This window comes from Diospyros lotus, chromosome 3, assembly GCF_014633365.1.
Source record: "Diospyros lotus cultivar Yz01 chromosome 3, ASM1463336v1, whole genome shotgun sequence".
Lineage (NCBI taxonomy): Eukaryota > Viridiplantae > Streptophyta > Magnoliopsida > Ericales > Ebenaceae > Diospyros > Diospyros lotus.
Window position 1 is genome coordinate 877,751 of NC_068340.1, and position 21,425 is coordinate 899,175.

The 21,425-nt window shown below is 39.4% G+C and overlaps 5 protein-coding genes across 8 annotated transcripts in view; 1 reads left to right on the forward strand and 4 right to left on the reverse strand.

Moving 5' to 3' along the window:
- Window positions 1-1,388, reverse strand: part of LOC127797324 (protein ABC transporter 1, mitochondrial) — a 28,487-nt gene extending 27,099 nt beyond the window's left edge. Inside the window, exon 1 of the mRNA XM_052330136.1 lies at window positions 548-1,388. Coding sequence (XP_052186096.1) covers window positions 548-1,134 — 587 coding nt within the window. The 5' untranslated portion in view covers window positions 1,135-1,388. The remainder of the gene's footprint in view (window positions 1-547) is intronic.
- An 814-nt stretch (window positions 1,389-2,202) lies between these two features.
- On the forward strand, window positions 2,203-12,381 carry LOC127798545 (uncharacterized). Of its 4 annotated transcripts, none has more exons than XR_008022412.1 (4): window positions 2,203-2,717; window positions 4,233-4,400; window positions 11,326-11,507; window positions 11,608-12,381. XR_008022412.1 is itself a non-coding variant. In XM_052332171.1 (4 exons), exons 1-3 carry the CDS (start codon window positions 2,229-2,231, stop codon window positions 11,487-11,489), a joined length of 861 nt encoding a protein of 286 aa, XP_052188131.1. In that variant the 5' UTR covers window positions 2,204-2,228; the 3' UTR covers window positions 11,490-11,507; window positions 11,608-12,380. The 4 variants fall into 4 exon arrangements, 3 of the variants coding, with proteins under 3 accessions (XP_052188132.1, XP_052188133.1, XP_052188131.1); XM_052332171.1 differs by having other exon boundaries at window positions 2,204-2,717; window positions 11,286-11,507; window positions 11,608-12,380; XM_052332172.1 differs by lacking the exon at window positions 11,608-12,381 and having other exon boundaries at window positions 11,270-11,454.
- A 523-nt stretch (window positions 12,382-12,904) lies between these two features.
- Window positions 12,905-13,771, reverse strand: LOC127798427 (uncharacterized). The gene is made up of 4 exons (XM_052331984.1): window positions 13,658-13,771; window positions 13,395-13,538; window positions 13,124-13,197; window positions 12,905-13,040 (listed from the first exon to the last, which is right to left on the reverse strand). Exons 1-4 carry the CDS (start codon window positions 13,769-13,771, stop codon window positions 12,905-12,907), a joined length of 468 nt encoding a protein of 155 aa, XP_052187944.1.
- A 3,080-nt stretch (window positions 13,772-16,851) lies between these two features.
- On the reverse strand, window positions 16,852-19,146 carry LOC127797962 (phosphate metabolism protein 8). The gene is made up of 8 exons (XM_052331207.1): window positions 18,984-19,146; window positions 18,736-18,817; window positions 18,419-18,484; window positions 18,201-18,298; window positions 17,957-18,085; window positions 17,578-17,862; window positions 17,361-17,426; window positions 16,852-17,282 (listed from the first exon to the last, which is right to left on the reverse strand). The coding sequence occupies exons 1-8, from the start codon at window positions 19,092-19,094 to the stop codon at window positions 17,082-17,084; spliced, it is 1,038 nt and encodes a 345-aa protein (XP_052187167.1). The 5' UTR covers window positions 19,095-19,146; the 3' UTR covers window positions 16,852-17,081.
- Window positions 19,147-20,879: 1,733 nt separating this feature from the next.
- LOC127798440 (uncharacterized) lies at window positions 20,880-21,425 on the reverse strand. The gene has a single exon (XM_052332003.1). It carries the CDS (start codon window positions 21,423-21,425, stop codon window positions 20,880-20,882), a length of 546 nt encoding a protein of 181 aa, XP_052187963.1.

A 21,425-nucleotide genomic window follows, 5' to 3' on the forward strand; every position in this document is an offset into this window, starting at 1 on the left:
CAGTAATAATAATAACAGCCACCTAATGGGACTAAGCTTTGTGATTGTTGTATATAAAAAGTAATAAAAAATGAGAGTAATGGAGCATCATTTGAGGAAACACAAAAGTCAGTGAAGTCGGTAATGCCCTGGTTGGTTGTGCGCAATGAGGACCCAGAACTGCACCAGGAAGAAAAAAGTGTTAGGAGTAAGGTCGAAAGGGACTGCAAGGATGGGGGAAAGCTATATCCCCAAAAAAGCTGACTGAGAACAGAGCACTTCGCATGATTCTGACAAAACTCTGCTCGCTTAGGTTCTTAGAAGTTGTTGGCAGTTATACACGAGAAGAATAAGGTTTAATTGGAAAGCATTGAGCCATAAGGGAAACATTTAAAGTGATACAAGTAAGTGCATTGTTAACTAACCCATATGGAATGCATAGAAAAAAAGAGTCATCTCCATCGATGGGAGCAAGTGGATGAGTGAGCAGGGCGAGATATGGATTCATTATTGACTTCTGATCTTTTACTTGTGGGTCAGCGATTGGATTTGGATTGGCAAAACTTACCCAATGGCTCTAGAAAAAGGCGTAGAAGGAACTCTGCGCTCCCTGGGCCTCCTCGGGCTCGGTCTTTTAGGCGTCGGCGTCGTCGCCATAGGCTTCTCTTCATTTTCCACGACGCCAATATTTGCATCTTCGATGGTGTTGTTTGGATCACGAGCAGCACTAGTATGATTAGAAGTAAGATTAGCCTGGTTTATGGAACCCACGACCACGAGAGAAGCTGCTTCCGTTGTAGTATTTGTATCAGAAGAGGGCGGTGTGGGTATGTGGTGGGGAAGGGGAATTTCCTGACCATCCGAGGATTTGGAATTGGAATCGGAATTGGAGTGTGGAGATGGGGACGACGATGACGAAATGTGGGGGGCCGGTTGATATTGAGGAAGGGCGCGGCGTCTCCTGTTGAGGTCATTGTCCTCCCCGGAGAACTGGTGGAGGGTGCCACTGGTGAGGCCGGAGAGGTCGGTGACGGAGAGGACAGCCTTCTTGAATAGGGATTGGAAATCGGAATTAGGAAGTGTCAGAGAGCGTTTCAGGACCTCCTTGCCTATTAGGGAAAGGCCATCCGTAATCCTGCCAAGCTCCTTCGTCATTCCTTCCTTCCACTTCTTATCAGGGTATTGTTCTTCTTCTTCTTCTTCTACTACTGCTTGGGCTTGCACAGCTAGGGAACGAGAAGCCGATCGAAGACGGAGAGAATGAGATGATTGTGAGGAAGAGGATGATCATGAGCAGCAAAGCGCTTTGGTATAATCAATCCAACAAAACAGGAGGAGGTGGAGGAGGAGGAGAGATGATTTTATATACTCTTTCTTCTTCTTCTTCTTGTCGGGGTCGGCTTCTTCTGGCGGGTCGTCTTCCCACGCACACCAATTGCCTGCCGCAATTTATTAAATTTTCTTTTCTTTACTTTTCTTTTTTGAGCAGCTGAATTTCAAATAAATCGAGTCATTCAGAAGCGGTTCAATATTTAGTTTAATAAAAATTCATTCTTATCCCATGATCGCTCATTTGAGGTGCCCCACTCGGTCTGACAAAATATGAGGGGGTTAATTATGATAATTTAATTAGATATAATGACTAAATCAGTGTTTATTGTGCACAAAGAGTCTCTCATTTTGAGATATTACTCCCACATTACCGTTGACAAAACTCGATTCTTGATCTTGTTTTAAATTCATTCTTGTTTTGCTGTCAACTACTGTTATTGCACGTAGTCTTTTGCTGCCCTACCATATTTTACTGTACTTTTTTCTTTAAATTTATTATTACTCACATAAATAGATTCAAACAAATTTAAATTTAAGATAAAATTGATATCGAGTCAAGTTTTAAAACTCGAGATAAAACTAACTCATTGAGTCACTTCTAAACTTAAGAAAGTTAACTCGACTTAATTCAATTATAATCCTACCAATCCCTAGTATGAATCAAATCAGCCCATTTATTTGTAAGAAGATAAATCTGCATAGCATTATATTAAAATAAATTTAAAAATACAGCGAGTTTGTACTTCATATGGGTGCGTACGACGTATGCAAACTGCAGAGCACTCTCGCTGAATTTTTTTTTTTTTAAAAAGGCCCAACTGGCTTGCGGGCCCAGTCCGTTGGGCCGGCCCATGGGTACATACAAATTAACAATTATTCAGTGGCGACGAATTAAAGAAATTCTGTGAGTCAGTCAGATGCAGCACGTGCAGGCCCTCCCTATCTGCTCGGAGAGGATTGGGGGGAATCATCTCAATCCCCGACGGTCGCCGTTTATCCGGACTCCCAGCCCCGGTGTCCCCATCATTCGCCCACGTTTTCCGTTTTCGCCATCCCCAAGAATCACCAACTCTTCTACTTCCACATCATCATCTTCATCTTCTTCTGCTTCTTCTCGTAATGCTTTTTTTTCCGGCAGAGACGGCAACAATAATGATGCCTCCTCAGGCGACGTTGATGATGATGATGATTGTCACGACGACCTTTCTGGAGCTGGAGTTATCGACATTGAGATAGAAAAGACAGGAAGCAACTCCCGCAGGATCCGTTCCAGGATTGATATTGACGCCAGTCTTCAAACAGTTTGGGCAATTTTGACCAGCTACGAGAGCTTGGCTGACTTTATCCCTGGCCTCGCTGTCAGCAAATTGCTTGAAAAGAGACCTAACTTTGCCCGACTTCTCCAGGTAGAATTTAGAAACCTCTTCTATAGTAATAATAATTCCCTTTGGGTTGTGCACATTGGAAAGCATGCTATGCGATTATTCTCTTTCTCGCCGTTCAACCAAAGTGGCCGGCACTGCAGAACCCTCAGGTCCAAGGAGGAGAGAGACATAGGAGCTTTTCAAGTTTTGAACTCTATCCCCAAATTACAAGTCCTTAAAAGGGTCCTTGTGTTAGTACCTAGGTTTTACCTGTAATTTGGGTTGCTAATAGTATTCTGCAATATTAAGTAATGGAGCTGCTTTGCCTGTCAGCTTAAAGGAGTTCCAGCACTTGAGGGAGAGGCAATTGGTGGAGATACTGGTAATTGTAATCCTTAGCAAGGATGTGTACTCAAGCAAGGGGCCATTCAACTTGTGAGTGCGTGAGCTGGAGTCTCAGTTGCTCTAGACAAGGGCAACTCACTCGTCTGTAGAGCTCTGTCTCTCTAGCTTAGTAGGGAGAGTTCCCAGTGCCACATCTTATTGCACGCAAACTTGACGGAAGGGTGCAGCATGTGTGACTTTGAGCTAGCAACACATATTTGACCTATGCGTGTCTTCAGGAGGCTAATAGATGGCTTACTTGTTGTTGAGTGGTGAACACTCATGGCATGTTGGAGATTGATGCATGGTGCCTGTGATGCATACACCAACATTATGTATTATCTTCCTTCTCTGATTATGTATCCTTTTACACAGTTGCCGGAGCAATGTGTTTTTCACATCAGGTTTCTAAACAAATATACTTAACACTAGAAGTCCAGAATTTTATGTCTTGGATATCTTAAACAAATCAAGTTACTTCTTTGGCTAGGGAAATGCTGATAGGAGATTACTTGTAGTTGTTACAATCTAATTCTCATGTTAGAATTATTTTGGATTTCGAGATGGAAAAAAGGAAAAGGTTGACAACCCTTTTAGTGCTTCAAGTGGTACTGCACTTGAACCTTTGGGGTTTTATAACTTCTGACTGCACTGATATGCACCTTGCATCAGAAATTTCTGATGAATACCACTTCATGATCCTTTTATTTATTTGGATTATACTTTTTAGTTTGGAGTAAAAGTTAGCTTCACTTAGTTTCTTTGCAGGAATTGAAATTCAGTCTCATTGCACCTACATATAATAATCGTCGACTGCATATTGTCCTAACCAAATTAGGGTAGGTGACTCGACATTCATAATGTCAATTGACTTCTGAAAGTTACATTAACAAAACACAAATCTGTGCAAAATAAGTACATGGCAAAATTTTATGCTAGATGCACTTCTTATTGCAACTCTTTAGGGAGGGAATGATGAGATAAAGTTCCCACACCATCCTCATATGGAAAGTTTCATGAAATGACGGTGAATGAATTGTGTTCCGTTACATAGTTGATATTTTGAAACCAACCAATACACTAAGAACAAAAAAAAAAAACACCCTTTCAGCATGGATTCATGACTTGCACCTATGAAAAATGCTAATGCCTCTTTTCTCCCTTGTCTTGCAGATTGGACAACAGAAATTGGCTTTTGGGCTAAACTTCAATGCCAAAGGAATTGTTGATTGCTATGAGAGAGAACTTGAATATCTTCCCTTTGGTCGAAGGCGTGATATTGAATTTCAGATGATTGAAGGAGACTTCAAGCTTTTCCAAGGAAAATGGTCTATTGAACAGGTGAGGTCATCTTTGTCATTTCTGGGCCTTGTGCTTGTGATGCAGTACTTTGGCCCAAGGAACAAATATCATATCTTTTCTGCTGAAATGACCAGTACATTTTCATTTCCTAGTCCACTGACACAAAACAATGGTGTTAAAATGAAATTTCAGTATGTCTAAAGAAATGCAATGAAATTTGCCAAAACTGTTAAGACTTGAAATTCTGCCAAACTCTTCTGAAATAATGATGCATTTTGACAATGGTTAGAGATACTGTCACACATTATGGTCTTGGCACGACATCGACCATTTATTGACAAATTTGAACTATCTTCTTAGTCATTTCCTTTACGTTATATTATTATGTTTTATTACTTTATCCATTGGTATTAGTTTGGATATTACAACGGTAAGGGATAGGATATTTTAAGGGGAGGTCCAAGTGTAAAGGGGCCTGGGGAAAAAGACAAAAGAGTTGGTTATTGGGGGTGGGATCTGCTATGACAGCATCCATGCTAGAGGTTTATATAGCCCTAGATTCAGCTTGTAACAGTATGAAATATTAGAAACGAATTCTATCCTTTCTCTGTTATCTTCTCTCTGTTTTCTCTCTCTCTTCCTCCCTTTCTAATCTCTCTCTCTCTCACCTGCTTCGTCTTCTTCTAAGATCCCCGACTGACCTCTCCAATTCATATTGAATTAGAGGGCGGATTACATTGTCACATTTGGGTTTGTGAGATATACCCAACAACATTTATTTCTATTTATAGTTTTCCGTTAACATTAAGTAACTAGAAACAAATTAGAGGGGAGATAGAGAGAAAGGGTTTGGATGTAAGTAAAGATACATGTCCTCTTACTTTAACCTCCTTTCCATAAATATTGTAACTTGATACTGTTAACGGATCGAGTCCGTGGGCGATTAGCTAAATCTACAGCTAATCCCTTCAATGATTTCTGTCTTTGCTGACCTATGTTGAAGCGAGGACTCATTCAAAAAAACCCTTCGATCTCTTGCACACAAGTATGCATAAAAATGTTCATTCACTTACAAGAGAATATTTATAGGTAATCCCTAGAATACTCCTAATGGTACACTGCTAGTAACGAATTTGAAGTCTCTTGAAATACATGGACTCCTAGTAGCATGTCACGTTCCTAGGATGGTAATTGTGTTTTCTCTTATGCTTGATGTTTATACTTAGCTATAGAATCGGTTGTGCATCACCAGTTGTACATTTCGAATTAGTTGTATTGCTAAGGCTGAAAGGTTATAAATAAGCCATAGCTAGAGGATGGGGATTATCATGTGATATGAATTGAATCCTTTCCCTTCAATTCTCTATTTTTCCTCTCTCTTGAAACTTCTATTCTCCCTCCTCTTCTTGTTGTTTTCCCTCCCTTTCAGTCTAACTCGCCCTCAAGGCTCTTTCTAATTCCCAATTCTATCTAAAACAACCCTTTCCAAATTTGAGGATCTGACAATTGGTATCAAAGTAAGGAGATCCTCGACCAATCAATGGAGGTTAGAGCATCAATCAAGGGTAGAGTAGAGCGATCGGAACTTATTGCAATCGCGATCAAATCTCCAAGAAGAGTTAATCAAGGTAATTTAGTGCGGATCGGGTGGATTGAGTAGATGGCAGAAGGAACTAGAATGAAATAGTTGGAGGCCAGATTGCATACGACGGAGACTGAGCTTTGTCAGACTGAGGAGCAATTGGAGATCAAATTTGAGACGATGGAGATTGGACTCTACCAAACTCAAGAGGAGACGAGTTGTAACCGAGAGGCAATGATGTCATTGGAGAAGAATGTCAAGGTAGAGATCACCAGCGTTCGAGAAGACTTATCTAGCCTCAGAGAAGAATTCTCCTATTTTGGCCAGCAATTAAGCACTATCCTGAGTATGTTCTCTAGGATGCCAAATGCAAGTTTGCTGATGGATTTCCCTCCAAGGTCCACCACAGCTCCGATTCTAGCTAGAGCAAGGACTTGACGTCATGCTTCGAATCCTCTGGAGATAGAGGAGCGATCGAAGTTTGTGCCAGTGACATCAACCAAAAGAGCTTATACAAATCAATATAATACTCCAATGCCAAGGCTGGAAATTCCAACATTCGAAGGTGACAGGCTGCAATGGTGGACTTAGCATTGTGAGCGGTTCTTCCACCATTATCGAGTGGTTGAAGGCCAGAAGGTGAATTTGGTTGCCGCATCTCTTAATGATGTTGTGAACGTGTGGTTCCAAGGCTAGAGCAGTAGGAGAATAAAACTAAATTGGCACAAATTCATAGAAGATTTATGTGCTCGTTTTGGGGAAAGAACAATGATGGAGGATGTAGTAGAGGAGTTCAACAAGGTAAAGCAAGAAGGTTCGGTAGATAATTATCAAATCAAGTTTGAAGAGTTGAAATCGTTGTTAATCCTCTCTCATACAACCCTGGATGAACCTTATTTTGTGTCTAGTTTCATCAATGGCTTGAATGATGAGCGAAGACCGACGATTAAGATGATGCAACCAGCCACTATCAAACAAGTTGTAGAGAAAGCAAGGTTACAGAAGCTTGCTCTAGAATCCATTTTCAAAAGGCATGGACTCCTACCAAGAAATAGCCCTCCCACCCGCCAGCAATTGGAAGGCAATCCTGGGGCTACAATAGTAGGAATGAACCAAGGATATCCCCAGGTTTACACTAACCTTAATACAATAAAAAATTCGACACTAGAGTAGAGGAGGTAGCAAGGATTGTGTTATAAAATGTGGAGACAAATTCTGTCCAGACCACCAATGCAGAAGACTATTACTGAGCATGGAAGGATTAGATGAAGAAAAAGAAGAATAAGAAGAAGAGGTTGTTCTCCAAGAAGAAACCGATGAGTGCAAGGTGATTACCAGGAAGAAGTTGCAGAAATTATTACAAAAAGGGGCTCAAGAGTCATAGTTGTACTCTATACAGGCTGTTGAGTTTGAAGAAATGACTGAGTTGAAGAAAGAACATTTAAAGGTTGCAAACACTGCTACACTTCAACTCCTCAGTGAGGAAAAGCAAAGGAGAACGAAAGAGAGAATGATAAATTAGATAGTGAAAACAAGGACTGGTTGAACTGTAGCTAGACGCTGCAAGTTCTTAGGGACAAGAACTGTTTCATGGGAGGGTGTAATTGTCACGTTCCTAGGGGTAGGACAGTAATTATGTTTTCTCTTATGCTTGCTGTCTGTACTTAACTATAGAATCAGTTGTGCATCACCGGTTATACATTTTGAATTAGTTGTATTACTAAGGTTGAAAGGCTATAAATAAGCCACAGCTAGAGGATGGGGGATTATCATGTGATATGAATTGAATCATTTCCCTCCACTTCTCTGTTTTCCCTCTTTCTTGAACCTTCTGTTCTCCCTCCTCTTTGTTGTTTTCCCTCTCTTTCAGTCTAACTCTGCCTCCAAATTCTCTCTAATTCCCAATTCTACCTAAAACAACCCTTACCAGATCTGAGAATCAAACATAATGAAAAATTAAAAAAATAGGAATAAGAATAACTTTAAACCTTAATCAAAACCAAAACAAGAATAAACCTATTCAATTTTGGGTTTAGAGGTCCTACACTTTTAAATTTTTTGAATTGGAGGTTTAGGAGTTTCGACCATAACATCATCCCTTTCTTTAGAAATAGGCTTATCCTCAAGCTGAAAAGAAGGAAAATTGGCCTTAAGAATTGCTTCCTACTCCCAAGAAACTTCAGTTGGGGGACAAATCAACCTAGTGAATGAGAAATATCTCGGTACCTTGTTGGATAGGCAAATCCAACATCGTCTTCAGATGAAAGCTAGGTGGTGTCTCTCGCAACAGAATAGGTGGCACAGCAGATAAGCCGCCATAAAAGTGCTTCGCACACGAAACATGGAAGATGGGATGCACCTTACTGTCTACTGGCAAGAAGAGTTCATACGCGACACTGCCGATGCAACGGGGAAAGGGTCCATAGAAATGTGAGGATAACTTTCAATTGGCATGAGAAGTTATTGAAGTTTGTCGAGAAGGTTACAGCTGCAATAACACCCAATCCCCTACAGCAAACTAGAGATCCCGACATCATTGGTCAGCTTGTTTCTTCATGGTAGGTTGAGCTTGTATCAAACAGTCCCTTAAGGACTTGAGAATTGTATCTTGTTGCTGCAAGGCATAATTCATAGCCTCCAATCCAACGATACCCAAATCATAGGAAAACAGCTAGGGAAGAGCTTACCCATAGACCACCTCAAAGGGTGTGGACTGTAATGCGGAGTGAAATCCCGTGTTATAATAATATTCAACCCAAGGCAACCAATACAACTAGTCCCGAGGTTGATCCCCCCATAAAGCATTGCAAATATATCTCAATAGTCCTTTTGACTATTTTCATTTGACCATCCGATTGGGGGTGATAAGCGGACCTAAAATTGAGAATAGTACCAAATAATCTAGAAAAAAGGCCAAGTGTCATCATGCTTTTTAACCAATAGTACAAGATATGAGAACTGTGATTGGCTAGGCTGAATAATCCCTTGTTTCAACATGAGCTCACATTGTTGCTCAATTGTGTCCTCTTGCAAGTACGGATATTGGTACAGTCGCACAACCATTGGCTTTATTCTAGGGAGTAAGTTGATGCAATGATCACAGGCCCCTGGATTGGAAGATAATGTTAACAAATTATTGTTGGAGTTTACCTACCTTGTTGCTAAACCTGACAAGAGTTGATCGACCTTTTTGTTAAACCTAACGGGTTACCACCACCTCAAAGATGTGATTACGGCATCAACTTACTCTTTGGAATGAAGTTAGTGGTCGTGCAACCATACCGATATCTATATCTGCAAAAGGACTAAATTGAGCAACAATGTGAGCTCATGTTGAAACAAGGGATTGTTCAGCCCAACTAGTCACAGTTCTTATCTCCCGTACTCTTGGTTTAAAAGCATGATGGCACTTGCCCTTTTTGTGGATTATTTGGCACTACTCTCAATTTTAGCTCCGTCTATCGCCCTCAATTAGATGGTCAAACGAAAGTGGTCAATAGGATTATCGAGATGTATTTGCGATGCTTTGTGGGGGATCAACCTCGAGACTGGTTGTATTGGCTGCCTTGGACTAAATATTGCTATAACACAGGGTTCACTCCGCCTTCTAGTCCACACCATTTGAGGTGGTCTATAGGCGCGTTGCTCTCCTATGATTCAAGTATTGCTCAGTTAGAGGTTGTGGATTATGCCTTGCAGCAGTGGGATACGGTTCTCAAGTCCTTAAAGGAATGTTTGATACAAGGTCAAGCTCCATGAAGAAACAAGCTAACCAACGTGTCAGATCCCAGGATCTGACAGGGTTCTCTCACCAAGTGGTAAGAATGAGGGGGAAATTTAGTAGAAATGTAGGGAGAATCAAAAGAACAGAAAGTGAGGGAGAGAAAGATCGAGAGAGAGATGGAGAGAATTTGGAGGAGAGTAATCAGAAATATCTCAAATCTATTCATTCATGCCTATGAATTATGCAATGATTTGGCGCCAATAGGGCTGCCAAATATTCAAACCAAGTATAACTGAGGGTTATTGCCTTCTAGGTACAACTGCGAGCTACTTCTAAGTACAACTGGTTCAATCCAAACTAACAGCAAGTACAAACAAAAGGAATACATCTATTATCTATTACTACTATACCCTTGGGAACATGACGCAACGATGTCGAGATCTCCAGTTTGCTGTAAGGAATTGGGTGTTACTGCGGTTGCAATCTTTCCAATAGATTTCGATAACTTCTCATGCCAATCGGAAGTTATTTCCACATTTCTATGGACCCTTTTGAGTGCTCCACCGCATCAGCAGCATCACATGAGAACTCTCCTTGCCAACAGACAATAAGGTGCATCCTGTCTTCCGTGTTTCGTGCTTGAAGCGCTTTCATGGCGGCTTACCTACCATGCCACCTACAATTCCACCATGTGAAGCACCACCCAGTTTTCGTTTGAAGACGGTGTTGGGTTCGTGTATCCATAATGGTACAAGGGAATTTCTCATTCACTAGGTTGATTTGTCTCCAACTAAAGCTTCTTGGGATCAGGAAGCAGTTCTTAAGGCTAATTTTCCTTCTTTTGAGCTTGGGGACAAAGTCTATTTCCGAAGCAGGGGGTGATGTTATAGTCGAGACTCCTAGACCTCGAATTCATAAAATTTATAAATGTATGACCACTAAACCCAAAACTAAATAGGCCTATTCTTAATTCGGTTTTGATTAAGGTTTAAAGTTATTCTTATTCCTATTTTGTTAGTTTTTCATTACTACTAGGAGCCCTTGTATTTTAAGGGACTTAAAATTCGTTACTAGCAGTGTCCTGATAGGAGTCTTCTAGGGATTGCCTATAAATTTTCTCAGTGAATGAAGGCAATCGGAATAATAAATAACTTTTTTCCGCATGCTTGTGTTCAAGAGATTGAAGGATTCTATCTAACGAACCTTAGCTTCAACATAGGTCAGCAAGGACAGAAGTCTTTGGAGGGATTAACTGCAGATTTAGCTAATCACCCTTGAACTTGATCCGTTGACAGCAGCCTGTTCATGAGCAGAAAACAATAGACATGGAAACATTAACTTGCTACTTGGAGTCTTTTTGAGTTGGGTTGCATTTACTGAAGTCTTTTCTTTTTCTTGCTATGTTACTGAAGGTCGTATTAAGTTGTCTTTGCAAAACAATAATAACAATGATGTTTCAATAACTCTCTCTGGCCTAGATGTGGACCGTGTGGTTGTGTTCTGCATTCAAATAAATGCAAAATATGGCACATTTTGAAATGCAAACTTGATGCTTAATTTGATAAACTTGTGGACTCTGTAGAAGAGCTAACAATTTTTCAGAGGTTGAGTGGTGCAGTACAACGCAGAAAGATTTGAAGACAGTGATTCCTTGGCAGGACAAAAATTTCATTCAACTCTTTCGTATGTTGTTGATGTGGAGCCAAAGATGTGGTTGCCAGTTCAACTTGTTGAAGCTAGGCTTTGCAGAGAGATAAAATTGAACCTCGCAAGCGTTCGGGCAGAAGCACAAAAAGTAAATCTTGAAAATCCAAATCTCTAACGGCTTGAATCACTTCATGTAAGTATATGCTTATTCCTGAATAACATTTTGTTGACAATCAAGATGACATGCTTCTTTGTTCTTGTAAGCTAGGTGTAATTGTGTGCCTTGAATGCAGGGATGTTGTCCCTACCTTGTCTGGTAAACACATGAACAAGACGAGGAAAAATGTCATCCTTCTTTTGTGTGATATGCACATTTTTTTTTTAATTTTCTGGTCTCTCGCTCTCCAATATCAACACTCTGTTCCTCTTTCATCACGTAGTGTCTGTTTCTCTCCTGATCATCTGATGTCGCCGTTTCACTATTCCCTCCCTTCTTCCTCCTCCTCCTGGCATAGCAGGCGCAGCCCATAGCCATAGCCAACATTAATTCTTCTACTAGTCTTCATGTGAACGAGTCTTCTTGCTGCTGCTGAGCTCTCCGGTCTAAGGACGCCCTCCCGCCATGTCTTGCTGCTGCGACAGGCATGGAGGAATCACCAGCCGCCATCACCACGTCGTTGAAGAAGAGTATTAACAAACTGCAGAATTTGTTGCCCCTCCAGTGTGTGTGTGTGTGTATAGATGAGAGAATTTAATATTTTAGGGACAAAATTATAATTGTAACTGTTTGACGAATGGGAAAAGAAGCTTATATAGAAGACAAAATTGAAGACCAAGTTCCAGAAAAGGATGGCTCACGACGAAGAAAGTAGATCTGGATTTTCTTTCCTATCCCTCTTGCCATGTGCATACAGGGTTTCATACTTTTGAGATAAGCCCAGTTGTGATACTTTTAATGATATTTATGTATTAATGTGTTATATATTTATATTGATGTGATATAGAAAACAATACTTAAATATACAACAAGTGTTATAAGTGAGTGCTTAAATAGTAATTTTGTTTGCGTAAATGGTATTTAAATATTTAGTCAGGACATTTTTAATGACATGCAGCTAACCATGAATTGAAAGCCAATCCTGTCAGCCAGATTGGCATTAGAACAGGTGAAATTCCTCCAGAAACACGGGGAGAAGAAGCCTGGAATTCCAGCGACACCTGCATCGGTGCAGGTTACTGGGCACCTCACCTTAGTTCAAGAGAGATTGCTGTCGTGGTCGAAACGAGGGAGATTAATTGTAGGACAAGTCATGATTGAAGACGCCAAATGCTGAGCTTGATTGTGGGCAATGTGAAAGTGAAATTAACATATAATGGCAGTTGACACATCCCAAGGTGGATGAACTAACAAATGGTAACATGGATCTTTATAATTGCATCTTTAAAATGGTAAAGACCTGTCCACATGAGCGCACACAGTCCGTATCCTGAGCTAAAGGTGATTGGACGGACCTATCATGAATATAGCTAACCGGGCGACTACGTGAACGCTCACGTTTATTAAAATGGTACATTTCTAGCAAGTTTCTCTCAGGAATCGGTGTGAACATTCTGTAGTAGATACCCAGCATTCTGCAGAAGAGCGTTAAAATCCTCATTCGAGGCATCAAGCATCCGCAGTTCTTTGATCTCTTCTTGCCATTTTTCTACCTGTTCCTTGTGTATTCTGCAAGGAGAGAAGCTCAAAACTCTGTAATTAAATCCTTAACGTTGGATGACATAATTCTGGATTTCATTTAATATACTCACGAAATCACTCGCTCTTCGAATTCGTTACTTAGTTCGTGGAGGAGTGACTTCCCAGATTCCAGTAACTCGGACACCTACGCAAGTTGATTCTCAACGGCATAAATTAAACTAGCTGAGCTTGTATTAGTAAGTACTGATAACTATGTCGAAAAGGAACGCGTAGTAGTTGGTACTAAACATGGTAAAACCTCAAGCTTGAGATATGCATGTATGGCCTTAATTATTTGAGACAATGTTGAGATCTAAATTGTAGAACAGCATAGTTAGTTACCAGCAGAGTAAAGTGATCGATCTTCTCAAGAATGCGAGTGATGTGAAGCTCCATCTGTTCAGATGCCACAGGATTGCTTTCAGTTTTTTCTTCAACAATCTCAACAGCAGCACTATCTCCCGGAGTTGGTTCTTTCTGTTCCATCTAATAACTATAATCAATCAGATGTTCATGCATGCCAAACACCGGGTAGCAATTCTCTCTCTCTCTCTCTCTCTCTCTGTTCTTTGCATGGATGGACATAGAAGTACAAATAAACATACAGTTGGCTTGACACGTTTCCTCATGACTTCGGCGTCTTCGCTTCCCATTCGGATAGTGTTCGTTAACGCTGGAGAAGTGATATCAAATTTGTAGGATGTCAATAGGAAAGTCATTACCAGTAAAAAAAAAAAAAAACAGTTAATTAATTCTGAGAGGAAACACTTGTGAATGTTGGTGCTGAAGTATGAGGATGAACCCAGAATTCTATGCTTCATATTAGGTTCCTAAATCATCATCCCAATTTGCTGCCTCCAATTTCTTTCATGATCCATACAAATGCTAGTTTCGCATTTGAGTATATAGCATATACTTTAAAACAATGTATTTTACATATTATTTGTGTGTAGAGGTTGAGTGTTGCTATGAAAGTATATGCAATACCAGCTCAGAAATTTCTCTCTGAACATTGCGTTGCTTGCTAGTCAGTGAGCTTAACTAGTCTTAACCACCATGAAGTGCATTTAGAGATTTAACCGATATTAAAATCAAGATCAGATCATCCTGCCAATGTAAATATAACAGTGCTAGCCTTTACGCTTCCACTCTGTTTCAACTTATGAAGATATATAAAATAGTCTACCGATCTCTGTTTTATTGTCAGTTAAGAAATTTTTATGTGAAAATGCTTATAGATATCAGATCGGTGGATCAAGATAAATGAAGTATTTAATCCATTCTAAAAATGAATTGAGAAACAAAAGATAAAAGGAGAGTGATTCATTCAACGGCAATACACGTGGGAATATATACAGAGAAATGGCTGAATTAAACAAAACAAAACTTCGCGAAATATAATCAATCAGGAGTACAGAGAATAACTGATCAATGAAGTGAAATAAAACAGAGTGAAACATTGTCAAATTTTGTTTTATTTTCTTGTTTTTCAGAACTATACATGTTCTTCACCCAATTGAAACTTTCTTTGTTAGTCCCCAAGAACTGCTTCAGAACTAAATATTATCCAAACAACAGAGAGAAAATTTTGAATTCGTGATCGCTTGACGCAGGACTATATATACATGCAGAACTCAATAAGTAGTAGCAACCGCATTAAGGCGCATTGATATTCAAGTTTCAAAACCAGAAATCATGAAGGCGGAAATAAACAATTGTTAGATCTAGTTAACTCTTTTGGTAATACCGAAACGATTCAAACCTCAAATTAGAAACTCAGAGAGAGAGAGAGAGAGAGAGAGAGAGTCGATGGATATGCATGAATAGAAGCACGGAACCGATTACAAAATACCTACACCGTATATGAATGTAAAGCCACATACATACGAAGGAAGAGGGAGAAGGAGAGACCTGTAGAGAAGAAAATTATGGCTTCGGGAAAGACGAAGGAACTTCGTTTGTGAATCCAGGAGTAGAAGAGTGCTCCAAATTCAAACCCTAGCCAGAGCTGAGGTGCTAAGTTGAAGTAGTCCGCTAATTCCCGCGCAGTGGCCTCCCATTCCAATAAATTTCACAACGGCTTTGCATCCCAAGTCCCAATTTAAGAAGAGAAATGAAAATAGTATTAAGCGACAAGGCAAGAGCTTGGATCTAAGTTAAGATCTAACTTTGAGAGTATATTAGATTCAGGTAAAAAATTTGCTTCAAATAACTAGATCAAACTTGATTTAGATCCATATTCCCACATATTAAAATTGGTCCATAATCTAAAATTTGATCATTCATGTGACATTATTATGATTCCTTACTGATTCTACAATACATTTTTGTAAAAAAATTAATTTTAATAGGTAAATTTGTCATTTGTTACATATTATTACTATATACTACAATTGACGTCGATATATTAACTTGATCATTGAAAGTTATATTGAAAAAATGAGTCTCATTCTTATTGTAGGTTGTCATACGCTATTTCCGCATTACCCCTTTATGGGCCGAGCTCAGTTTGATAGGCCGACCCAATCACCCAGAGCTCGAAAAATCCCTGGCAACCTCGTTAAACGAAATCCACACACCACCGAAGCTCAAAGCCTGTAAAGCAAGCACTTTGCGAGCTCCTGATGAAGCCCTGGCGAGTTCCCGACGATCGACTGACGGACTCGCTATAAAACCCTCAGCTCGCTGTACCGCCTAGGTCGCTGGCCTAAAACTGTCAACTCGTATAAGTGGTAAAGCTGCTGAAAAGTCAGAGGTATGGACTATCCACTTTATTTGCAACAGCTCATGCCCCTCGTAATGAGAATCCCACTCCCGGTTTTGTGTAGACGATAAGGGTTGTTTGTCCCCATTATACAATTATTGTATTTCTTTATGTTATCTAAATTGTAAAATCCCCTCAGTATAAATAAGAATCGTAGATATCATGAGGGACAGGGAGAGAATAATCAGATATCGCCATTCTGAAGGAATAATCGGAGTGCGGTCGTGGAGTAGGCACCGTTTTTCTGGCCGAACCACGTAAAAATTTCGGTGTTGACTCACATTTGGAATTTTGGTTTTCCTTTCTTCTTTTTGGTATTTTTGGATTTACTTACCGCGATCCAAAACGAATCACGGTCGGCTAAAATTGAACGTCGACATAGGTCAAGTAGATCTTGAACAAATTTAAGGTCGATGAAAATTATTGAATGCACTCAACTTTAGATAAACCTGGTGATGATCGGCTATAATTATCATCACTAAATTACTAATCAATATATAATTTCTAAAAATTAAATAAAAATTTTTATATTTATACTTAGGGTACGTTTGATAGAGGTGGAAAATGAGAATGAAATTCCAATTCTCACTCCAACTCCTAAGAATTCAAATTCCTTAATTTCAAGGAAAATCTTTACTTTTTAAACTAAAATGGAATTCGAATTCCATAGAATTGAAAAGTTGTTTGATAAAATTTCTTGAAATTTAGATGGAAGTCAAATTTCACCCTCATTTTTTACCCTATCAAACGCACTCTTAATGTTTGATGAGGTGATAAGTGTAATTCATCCAAGTTGAAATGCTTTTGATTCCTAAAATTGATATATATATGGTCATTATTAATATATGTGTGTATAATGAATTATCCCTGATGAATTGATATTCTGGTATACTTGTATATTGGTGGGGGTGATCTTTTAATTTGTTATATAGAAATAAAATATATATATATATATATACAGCTGGTGAGTATAGCCAAGCCAGAGAGCATAGCATAGCACTGTTGCCATTATAAGGTAACTTCCTGGTGTTAATCAAGAACTGCAATATTTAATTCCAAATAGTAGAGTAATTAACACATGAACATTAATTATATAGCTGGGGTGGTGGGTGTAAACATATACATATATACATACATACATACTCTTTGTGGTGCTAGAAATAGCAAACCTGATTTATTAAAAATGTATAGTGCAACAGTAGTGTGTGAATGGGAGCTAGCTAGGGTATCTATAGCTATATATGAAAATGGAAAATAGTTAATAATTAGGCGAAGACTGTAGCTTGAACGGCGGCAGCGGCGGCGGCAGCATTAGATTGAATGATGACTTGGTCTCCGGGGGTGGCGGCGACGGTTGCTTCTTCTTCTTCTTCTTCGGCTTGCCATATTTCTGGGAGTGCTTCTTTGATATTGTGGATGCTACTCAGGGCATGATCTGCTCCTTCAACCACCGTTGACCTTCCCACCTGCACACGCCACACATTATTACTAAATATTAGCTAATTTTATTACAGTTAAGGCTAAGATTACAAGTAATTACGTACAATAACGGTGTGAAGTCCTGCTGCCTTTGCACTTGCAATGTTTCGTGCGCTATCATCCAAGAAAAGCTGAGGAAAATTAACTATTTAATTAGCAATATCTCTCAACCCATTATTACATAGCACATATATACACCCTCCATCATGAATTAATATTTAACATATATTCTAACACAAGACGCATATATGTATAATTAATAGTATGCATATGTACACTGACTGTTTTGCTTGGGTCAATATTTGCAATGTGAATGGCAGCTTGCATTGCTTGGAGGGAGGGTTTGCAGAGTATTGGGGAGGTGGTGGACGAGGATGAGGATGAGCTGCCGGCCACCACCACTTGACGATCAATATCATCATCATCAGCAGCAGCAGCAGCAGAAGCAGGAGGAGGAGGAGGAAGGGGATTCAGAGTTTCAAAGCATATAACACCTTCAAAGCAATCTTCCAGACCCAGCCTCTTCACCACTTCTGCCGCATGCTCTCTGTTGGAGTTGGTGAAGATCTGAAACATATATATATATTCATCAAGTGAGTGAGGATATGGATTCAATTAATTAATAATTAAGTAGTCCGTGAATATATTAATTATAACGTACTAATTTGCGCTGAGGCATAGAAAGCAGAAGGTTCCTTAGCAGTGGATCTGGTTTCAAAGCCTCGGCGTAGGGTAATTTACCATGAGCAACCGCATGAAACTCATCGTCATCAAATTCATAACCCACAGCCTGAAATATATATATATGTATATATACTGTGAATATATAACCTCACAGCTAGGGCTGGCTACTGCAATTGCATATGGATATATATATAATTAATTAGCATTTAAAAATGTCTCACCTTTAGACCAGCCATTGTGGTGCCGTATTCCCTATACAACTCCAAGCACATCCGAGAGACTTCATTTTCCTCAATATACAACTGTTGCAACATGAACTCTGCATATATATATATAAGCAATTAAAATTTAATTATTTGGTGGTAGCTAGCCACTACTAGTAGTAGTATTAGTAGTAGTAGTGCAAGTGAATATGTGACGCAACCATGCACACACATACCTTCAATGTTGTTGCGACAAGCCAAGTTGAGGCCTGAGCTCATGGGGTATAAAGTATCGTCCAAATCTGACAAATTATCAGAAAAATTTAACAATTAATATTAATTAGCTGCATCTGTATCATGTGTCAGTCAGTCACTTATATAGGAACTTATAAATTAAAGAACTTATAAATTACGATGATGGATGGACTAGGAAGCTAACACTAGGGAAGACCAGAATTAATTAATTGGATGAAGCTGTTCTTCTGGTACATATATAATTATATGAACATCAACAGATCAAAAGTGGAAATTTATATATATCTGTAGGACGTACCAAAGAGCAAGCACTCGTACTTGGCTCTGCTAGACCTTCTACCAGCATCCATCGTCAAGATCAGTAAACCTGACAACCCAAACTAAGAAGAAAATCCAATTTCAGTTACATTTTCATATATTCATATATATAAGCATGTTTTGAAACAGCGATCAACACGAATGAAGCAAATAACCTGGACGCTTATATATATATATATATATATATAAGGGGAATGATAAATGAAAATGGAGTTAATAATTACGTACCCGAGAATGAGATGAGTGATCGTGGAAGGGGGAAGGGTTCAAACAAGCTGCTGCTGCTGCAAGAGGAGGCGGATAATCCATGAGTGAGGGTTGAATGGCCCATTTATACATGAAGAATTAATTGGGTTGCTAGCTAGCTAGAAAATTAAGCTGAATAATAGTAGATATGAAATGATATGTTGCAGGATGGATCGGGGAATATTAATATGGAGGTGGGCATGGGGGTATCATATATGTTTCATGTTTCATGTACCATGATGTGTTGATATCATGTTTTTGTTTCTGCAATGGTGGTGGTGGTGGCGGCAGTACTTTCTGTTTCTGATGGTGGTGGCGGCCACGTAGCCAGCCAACAAGTACGTACAGAGCATAAAGCATAAAGCATAATAATATTATTTGCATTTGGTTATGGATATCCTGCAATTGCGAGCCTTTCTGTCTCTGTTATATATGGGTCGTTTTTCTAGTGGTTGAAAGCTCCGAAAATATATATAAATTTAAGACTATTTCTTTGCTTTGCTGATCCAATGCAATGCCCACAACATACCTACCTACCTCCGAATCGTAATATTCTTAGTTTTTTGTTACAATCACAGTGGTGTGGGGACAAATTAATTAGGATAATGCTATTCGGCCCACTCTTTGCATGCCATTTGCTTGCTTGCTTACACACACATACACATATACCGCATTATTCTTGTAGCATTCTCATCAGAATCCGGCACCCCGCATATATATATTTCTAATTAATCCTCCTGAGTGAGTCGTACGTGACAAGCAAGGACCGATCGAGCGATCGAATAAGCATTAATTCCTTTCCTTGATAGTAGACGTACGACATGACATATATATATAATAAGAAACTAGCTAGTTGTTGTCGTCTATTTGATTGATTACCCATATTATTATATGCTTCCCATTCGGGTCGGGTTTTCATAACCATAAAAACAGTCGGCTCTTTTCATCATTACAAACAAAATGGATTAAACACTAATAAGTTTAAAGATATATATTTTCCTAGTTTAGTGTCATTCAGTTTTTCTTTTAATTATTTTACATTAGATTTTATTCATAAAAAACTAACTATATATATACATTCATATTTAAAAATTACTTAATATTATAATTAAAATAAAAAAAAACTAAATTGTAAAATTTAGTGCAATAATAATTAATTTGTTATGAAATATAAAATGAAGTAAGTATGGTAATTTACCCTCCATTAATTAATAATGATACTTCGCCTTTACAAAATCAACTTACTTATAGCCATACACCTTGTTGGCTGTTGCTATATAATGAAGTTGGTTTCTTTTTTCACTTTTAAAATTTTCAAAGAGACCCATATATATTTTCAAAACTTTGAGAAGGACCCACTTTTTTGGAGTTTCTGAATATGTTCTAAATTAATAGAAAACCTAAGAGTAATATATATATATATATATATATTAACCACCCTGGGGCCTGAGCCTGAGTGAGGTTTGGCATAATTATATATAGGCCTACTCCTCTACTTGCAAAAATTAAAAAAAAAAAAATCCCCCAAAGTTTATATATAGAGATATGGATATTTAGTAAGAGAATGCATGCATGATATATAACCACCCTGCATATATGTGTGTGTGTATATATATATTATTGATCCATTGAGCAAGCGAGCATACATATAATAGATTGCATATATGATGGATGGATCGGCATGCATTTCAATTTCATGCATGGTCACCCGGACGGACTTTGATCGATCAAATAAGCGAATGAATATATATTAATGATTGAATTGCCTCCTTGCTAGCTAGCTAGCTAGATCCTCCGATCCGTACGTAGTCGTAATAATTCGTTGGCTGTCGCTCATGATCACGAAGGAACATGTATATGGATGGATGGATGGATGGATTAATGGAAGACGGACTGTTGGAGGCTGAGGCCATTGCTGGCTATCTTGAGGAGCCTGGTATCGATCTTAGAGAGAGGGGAGCTGTTGGCGACTTCAGGACCGAAATCGTTGAAAGCGTCGTCGCAAGTGGAGACCATGGAGGAGACGGCGGAGAGATGGTTGGCCAGATCGAAAGGCTTGTTGGAGCGGAGGGCTTCGAGGGCGTTCTTGGCGGAGTCGACGGCCAAATCGTAATTCTCAAGGCAGACGTCAACGCAGCCTGAGACTTCCTGGGAGGTGGCAGGCGACGACTTGATCTTCTGGGCGTGCATGATGGCACTCTGGGTGGCCCGAATGCCGGCGTTGATTTGCATGCCCAGCACCGACTTGGGGTCCGTCTTCCCGTTGAGGAATGGGACGACGGATGTCTCGCAGATCTCCGGGTTGGAGGTGGCGGCGCATACTTTCTTGATGGCCGGGTCCAGCGCCGCCCCCGCCTCCTTGAAAAACAAGAGAGATAGGATCATGCTGACGAGCAGGGCTGCTGCGGCGGCCGGTTTCTCCAT